This window comes from Leucopleurus acutus (assembly GCF_964270905.1).
Source record: "Leucopleurus acutus genome assembly, chromosome: 3".
Taxonomy (NCBI): domain Eukaryota; kingdom Metazoa; phylum Chordata; class Mammalia; order Artiodactyla; family Delphinidae; genus Leucopleurus; species Leucopleurus acutus.
This window is the reverse complement of record NC_139145.1, coordinates 63,201,192-63,208,954: the sequence shown is the minus strand read 5'-3', so window position 1 is coordinate 63,208,954 and position 7,763 is coordinate 63,201,192. Positions and strand designations below refer to the sequence as shown.

Here is a 7,763-nt window from a genome sequence, read left to right as displayed (position 1 = left end):
CAAGGCCAAGGCAGAAGTTGAGACACAGATGTAGAGAACAAATGTATGGACACCAAGGGGGGAAAGCAGCGGGGGGCGGGGATGGTGGTGTGCTGAATTGGGTGATTGGGATTGACATGTATACACTGATGTGTATAAAATGGATGACTAATAAGCTGCTGTATAAAAAAATAAAATTAAATTAAAAAATTTAAAAAGAATGGGCAAAGGATTTGAATAGATATTTCTATACAGGTGGCCAATGAGCACATGAAAAGATGCATCACTAGTTATAAGGGAAAAGCAAATCAAAGCTACCACGAGAGACCACCTTATACCCACTAGGACGGCTATAATCAAAAGGACAGATAATAACAAATGATGACAAAGCAGTGGAGAAATTGGAACCCTCATACATTGCTGGGTAGAAATGTAAAATGGTGCAGCCACTTTCGAAAACAGCTTGGCAGTTCCTCAGAAGTTAAATATAGCATTACCTTATGACCTAGCAATTCTACTCATAGGTATATACCCAAGAGAAATGAAAACATGTTCACACAAAAAACCTTTAAATGAATGTTCATAGCAGCATTATTCATAATAGCCAAAGAGTGGAATCAACACAAGTGTCTATCAACTGATGAATGGATAAATAAAATGCCGTATATCCATGCAAAGAAATATTATTTGGCTATAAAAAGAAATGAAGTGGAACTTCCCTGGTGGTCAGTGGTTAAGACTCTATACTTCCACTGCATGGGACGTGGGTTCTATCCCTGGTGGGGGAACTAAGATCTCACATGCAGCACGGCATGGCCAAAATAATAATAATAAAATTAAAATTAAAAAAATAAAAAGAAATGAAGTACTGATACATGCTAAAACATAATGAACCTTGAAAGCATCATGGTAAGTCAAAGATGCCAATCCCAGAAGAACACGTCATATTCCAATTATAGGAAGAATCCAGAAGAGGTAAATTTATACAGTAGAGACAGAAAGTAGATTATTAGTTGATTAGGCTGGGGGAAGGGAGGATGGGGAATGGCTGCTAATGTGTACAGGGTTTCTTTTGTGGGTGATGAAAATGTTCTGAAATCAGATTGTGGTGATGGTTGCACAGCCCTGTGAATATACTCAAATCCACTGAGTTGTACACTTTCAGTGGGTGAATGGTCTTTGCATTTCCGCTGAGCGCTCCCTTTGCAGAGGAAGAAAGATGTTGGTCTGGGGTGAATGAGGAGGGGAGCAGGGTAGGAAAGGAATTGCGGGGCTGAGACTGCACAGTATCCTCCTGCCTCAAATGGGATGGATGGGCAGAGAGGGAGAGACAGACAGATGGATGTGGACTGGTCAGCTTTCAGGCCAGAAGCATCTGGGCTTGGCTTTGGCCAGTGACAATGTGCCCTGCTCTGGCGTCTCCTGGGCACAACTCTGCTGGGGGCCTGGCAACCTGGACAAGGCAGCCAGGTTGTTGAGATTGTCTGTGTTGAGAGCCGACGCCCTCCTGTGGGTCAGATTTAAGAATGTAGCTCTAGAGTCGGTTACCTGAGCTGGAATCTCGGCTTTTCCACTTGTGAGCAGTGTGCCCCTGGCAAGTTATGTAACCATGTAAACTTTCTGCGCCTCGGTTTCCTCATCTGTGCACTAGGCATAATTGCAGACAATAATTCTACACCGGCCTCATGGGCTTGTTGTAAAGATCCAACTAGATATTGAACAAAACATCATTAACCGAGTGCCTGGTACACAGCAAACAATAAATGTTAGTCCTTCTTTTTCTCCTTTCTCCAAGGTGACTTCTAGATAAATCTCAACTCCTCCGGCACAGGAAGGAGAGCAATGACAGGGCACCTCATCACAGGCAGGCCCTGAGAATCCTGCTTTGAGCTGGCTGCAGGGGTGCATCCGGTGGGTAACGCCACCTTTGCAGAAAAGCCAAGGGAAACCGCCAAGCTCTGCTGATGACTAAGCTGTGACAGTGAGTTGCAGCCTATCTCTCTGCCCATCTTCTCCGACAGCTGATTGCATCCCCAGGTTGTGTTGTGAAACCATCACCAACCACTAGCGTCTGTCCTTGTTGTGATGCCCGTGTGGGGTGAGCATTGCTGAGGGGGCGGCTTCCAAGGCTGCAGGCTGTAAACCATGTTGTATAATGTGGCACAGCTCTGCGTCTGGGACCAGTCATTCAGAAAACCCAGATGGAGGAGAGGAGAGGAGAGGAGAGGAGAAGGCCCTGCTGCCACAACCTGGATGCCACAGCGGGCTGTCCAGGGAGCCACAGAGGTCTCCGTCCCTCCTGGAGGTGCCCAGTGCAAAGAGAGGGCCCCCCTTTCTGTAAGTGGGGCCAGAGCTAAAGAAATGCCCACAAATCCCTCATCATAATGTTGAAATCCAAGCAGCTCTGAAAGCCCAAGATTTGTTGAGATTCATTTGGTTGCCCAAGCTGACTACCTCATGCGATTGCTCCTCTGTTTTTTGCAGAATATTAATGTGTTTAATTACAGGATCCTGCCCCAGGCCCTGCTATGGATGTTGTGTAATGTAAGAAGTGTGAACTGTGTATTCTCTTTTTAAACAGGTAAACAGTTTGAATTCTGAAAGCTCTCTGGTCCCCAGGTTTTTGGAAAATGGAATGTGAACCCATATTATGAATCTTTTTTACTGTCAGGCTGTAGTCAGAGGGAACACAACACAGACACGATATATAGAGTAAGAAAAGAGCAGGATGGAGAGAGCAAAGAGTTTGGAATCAGAGGTAGCTGGGGTTGGATCTCTACTCTAACTCTTACCACCCGTGGGACCTTGGGAAGGTCACAACGTTTCTGAGCCTTAATTTCCTCATCTGTAAAACAGAAATAATAATACCTACCTCCTACGGTTTATTAGGAGATTAAATGAGGTAATGCATGCTTAGTACATAGAGAGTAAGGGCTTAATCATTACATGATTAATATTAATAAATAATAGTAACTATGTTATTTGATAGACCATTTTCTCAGTGCTTTGTCCATGGGAATCCGCAGGCCAGCTAGGGAGCCGGCACAGCAGCCACAGCCGGACCCCGCATTCGACTCACCCTGCAGGGCAGGCCTCCGTTGCTGGGGGCTGGGTGCCAAGAGGAAGGGCACTGAGGACACTTAGGGGTCAGACTGTGAGTCTCGGGGAGGAAATAATATAGGAGATGCTGGGAGATACTCATTAAAACAGTAATAGCTGGAGCACGAATTCTCATGCTATGAGAGGTCCTGAGGAAACGTCCTCGACAGAACCTATACCCCACTCAAACCCCCCTGCCACGTGATGTTTTCCCTTTTCTGGGGAAGCCGATGGGTCGACAGACTATGACTGTTGTCTGTCTGTATGGAGGTCTGTGTCCCCTGCAACATGCCTGATGGCCTTCAGCACTGAGGGAAGACAGAGTTTAAACCAGTGAGCAGAAAGCCTCTGGACTTAGAGACCCAGCTTGTTGCCCTTTGATAGACATGTCACCGTCAGTTAATCACTGAGAAACTTGGCTCTTTCTGTCAAAACTAAGACTAAAATAATTATGATTGGATGTACCCATGGACCCACCATTTCTGCACCAAATAATAAAACACTCCCCTGACCTGGGCCCCCTTTGCTAAAACTCCTCCACTTCCCCTATGCGGGAGGGGTGTGGCTGCAGGTGGAGGGCGAATTTCATGCCACCCCCGTCACTAACGGAACTGCACAGCTACAGGGACCACACTGCCCATATCATCAGAGAACCTCACCTCTGGCCAAGGCCTGTTTGCTGTGCAGGTCACATGGATATTTCTTGACATTGTAACCGACAGAAATCCCTTTGAGGAATCCTGGCTCTGGGTGCTCTGAACTCTATGTATTATTGACACCAAAAGTACCAAAGGATGGTCTAGCCCCATAGGGAGAAGCAATTTTAATTTTACCAGTACCTAGAAAAATACTGCCCTTGGTAGATTCCTCTAAACCAGCGGCCCCCAGCCTCTTCGGCACCAGGGACCAGTTTCGTGGTAGACAATTTCCCCACAGATGGGGGTGGGGGGGGGCTGGGGGATGGATCAGGCAGTAATGTGAGCCATGGGGAGCGATGGGGAGCGGCAGATGAAGCTTTGCTCGCTTGTCACTCTCTTCCTGCTGTGCGGCCCTGTTCCTAACAGCCCAGACACGGTTCAGGAGGCTTCAAGTCTGTGTTGAGGATAACGAGTCTTACTGTTATTACAGGAGTATTTGACCCATCAGCCCATTGACAGACTTGTAGCTTTCTTTGTTCTGAGCATCAAGGAACAAATAAGCACCTAGAGACCAGACTTGAGTTTTTTTCCAAGATCTGTTTATTCCAAAATAAAGATATAAAATTTTAAACAAACTATTAAAACTGATTTTGACTTAGCATGGCTTATTTGATTTTTTAATTGCAACAACTTAAAGAGGAGGCTTTCTAAATTCAATAAATAGAATAAATAACATTTCAGCTTCACACTCTGCCTCTCATCCTTTCTTTCTGGAAACTTTCCAGGACAGTCTTCAGAAATGTCAGCATATTGCCTGTTGTGGTTTGGTTGCATGGCTGTTCACAGGAAAAAGACTGTTGGGATAAAAGTTGACAAAGGCAGAGTGACTAAAACAGTATGGAACCCAGCAGCCCCAGGAACCACCCTGCCCAGAGCCTGGTGAGTGGATGGTCAGTGGGGGTGGGGGTGTGCTGGCAGTGGGGGGCTTGAGGCATGGAGCAAATGGATGGGGAGTTGCTAACATTTTGTGCAGGCGGCATAGGTGCTTGACTTTGAAGTAGGATTTCAGGGGTCTGCTTGCCACACACACACAGACACACACACATCAAGTGGCCCTAAATCTCTAAATCTCCTCATTAGAGGAAACCTTCTTGGGATGCTTTGAGGCTTAAAATTTTGCTTTTGTCCTTTTTGGCTGTCCTTCCAAGGTCATTTTATAGCACAATGACTAAGAGCGGGATTTAGGAGTCCCATAGACCAGAGTTCAAATCTCAGCACTGCCACTTATTAAATATGCAGCCTTGGGCAAATCAGTTAACCTCACTGAGCCTCAGTTCCCACCTCTACAGTGTGAGGGTGGTAAATCTGACAATTGTCATTAAGGTAGGTATTCAATGAAACGGTATATATTAAGCATTTAGAACTGCATGCTGTTGATGGCAGAAACCCCCGCAGTTCAGTAGCTGAGTGAGGAGGGGCCCTCACAGGGTGACGGGAATGAAAAAAGTTCACTCCCTCCCCTCTCCTCCAGCGACCAGGGTGTATGCTCAAGAAGAGGACGCGCTGATGGACACTTAGGGCAGATGACAAGCTTCCACGTGGATGTGGATGTGTCTTCCCTTAAACACCTCCTTGGCCGATGGAAAGAAAACTTTAACTTACAGGCCGGAATATCCACTCGGCAAACTGAATCTCTAAGATTATGTAGACCTGTATGGCCTACAGCCCTGATTCTCTAGATTTTAGCTTCTAATTACAATCAGGCTAGATCCTTTCATTATTCAAGAGGTGGAGAGAAGTAAAAGCCAACACAGGGGTGAGTGTTTTTTAAAGGGAGAGGGAACCATGAGCCATCCGGGCAGATCTCACTTTAATTCTCTTGCTCTGATTAAATTTCTTATATGTCCCTAATCAACCTTGAACTACCAGTTCCAGCTTTATCACCCTTTCTCGTTCAGATGGAGTTGGCATTGACATTCACACAAAAATAACTAACCAGAGCACATCACAGATAAAAACACACTCACTCCACACTTGTTGTTCTGGAGGGCTTCAACTGTTTTCTTCACCCGATTGAAAGTCAGCAGGAAACCTGTTTTCACTATGGTGTTGGTCATCTGCGACAGACCCTCCTGTAAGCATGCTGAGGTGCAGTTGTCCTGGTAAATAACAAGGATTTAGGAAAAGAAACACTCAGAGGACAGCTTTGAGTAGGAATCACAAAGAGAACGCTTTTAGAGGCTATTTTAATTTAACCATTGTAATCTAAACTTGCATTATTTTTTAGACAGGTCCCTTGTCAGGCTAGGAAATGATCTTCAATATTTCAAGGTAAGGCCCTTTTCCCACAGTGACACTCCCTGAAGATTTCCAGTATGTTGCGCCCCAGGGAACATGAGGCCTGTGGACCCCAGGAAACAGCCAGTGCTGAGTCTACTTCTCAAAGGATGCTTCCTTGTTCCAAGTCTTGTCATAGTGAGTTTGAAAGTACAGAGAAAGGAAAAGCCTTTCCACACCAGCCTGATGGGATGTACCAGTTGAATACTGCCATTGTTTCAGCAGTAGCTAAAACCATGGATTAAAAACTGAGGGAATGGGCTGGGCCATAAATGTGTGGTTCCTCCTCAGAAGGCACAATAGATGGACTGTGATAGGGAGTGACACCTGACCTCAGCTGTGGTGAAAAGCTCGGGTTCTCCCAGGCCTGGCTTGTGAGAGAGTCAAGCACCACAGCACCTTGGGTAGGTGCTGCTTCCTCGCCTTAACCAGGAAATTCCTGCCACGCTTCCTCTCCACCAAAGTGGGGAATGACTCCCTGGAAACCCTTTTCACTTTCCCTCCACCCACAATCTCAGACACCCTATCCTCCTGGAAGGCAGGCTTCAAACCTTCCAATAGCCACTGTAAATCAGCTAAGCAGAAGGATAGGGAGGGAGGGAGGGAGGGAGGGAGAAGGCAAAGTATGTAGAGAGTTTAGGCCAGTGGAAGGACAAAAGGATGTCATTTTATTTACATTGTTTTGCAACCCTAGAGATACCAGCAAATGGATTAGAAAACTGTGATATGAACTATATCATTTGTTATATTCTCAGTCCCAGTTTGATTTAATTGTGCACATGGCCACTAATCTAAAAACACATTCAAGATTCTTTTTTAAATATTGAAGTGTTCAGACTTCTCAAGGAGACTAAATGCAAAGAAATGTATGTATCAATAGCACAGAATTTCAAGATTTTGAAAGCTTTTTAAAATTGTTACTAATCTGTAACAATTGTAACTAAGTAACAGTTTCTTATTTCAGATATCAAATAGAACAATTAATTTTGACTTAAAGCCTTTAAAAAAACATGATCAAGATTATTTTCTTTTACTATACTTACAGAAGGAATGGGCAGACACAAACAATCAGTCACCTGCGAAAGAGAAATTTCAGAGTGAAGATTCCAGATGTGAAAACTAAAATTAGTTTGGAAAGATCTTAGAAGAGCATTTACTCACATTGGTGCTGCAGTTGCATTTTGAAGATGGATGTTCCTAAAAAAGTAAGTAGAGAAACAAGAACCCATGGTGGGTGGTGGATTTTTCATCCTCTTATAGTTCACTTAAATGTTCAATAATTGCCTTTCCCACTGGCGCCCCCGTCTGCAGCTTACCTGCAGGTTGTTGATGAGGTACTCAACAGACTTGATCCCTGTAAAGGTCAAACACGTCTGGCTGGCGGCAGAGCAGAGGAGCAGGGCAGAGGCAAGGACTACGGCCAGGAGCATCTTGACAAGGGGCTGGAGCTTGGCCTTCAAATGCCTTCAAATCAAGTTGTATTTAAAGCTGCCCTGCAAACATGGAAAATCCCTGACATCAAACTGATACCAATGCCCACTTTTTCTCTGTAAACTTGGGCCACTTGACATCGAAAAAATATTTGTGTGTGTATATATCTCAAACTGAGTCACTTGGCAAAGACTATGTTACATTGTCCCACGAAATACCATTCCTCAGAAAAGATGCTTTTCGAACAGTTGGGTATCAAGTTGCTGCAGGAAAAGTTAA

At 44.9% G+C, this 7,763-nt stretch overlaps 1 protein-coding gene across 1 annotated transcript; it reads right to left on the bottom strand.

Annotated features, from left to right (window-relative positions):
• Positions 1-4,459: 4,459 nt before the first annotated feature.
• Positions 4,460-7,483, bottom strand: IL9 (interleukin 9; the record flags this gene model as incomplete). The annotated part of the gene is made up of 3 exons (XM_082835045.1): positions 4,460-4,570; positions 5,744-5,875; positions 7,370-7,483. The coding sequence occupies 3 exons, from the start codon at positions 7,481-7,483 to the stop codon at positions 4,460-4,462; spliced, it is 357 nt and encodes a 118-aa protein (XP_082691171.1).
• Positions 7,484-7,763: the final 280 nt, after the last annotated feature.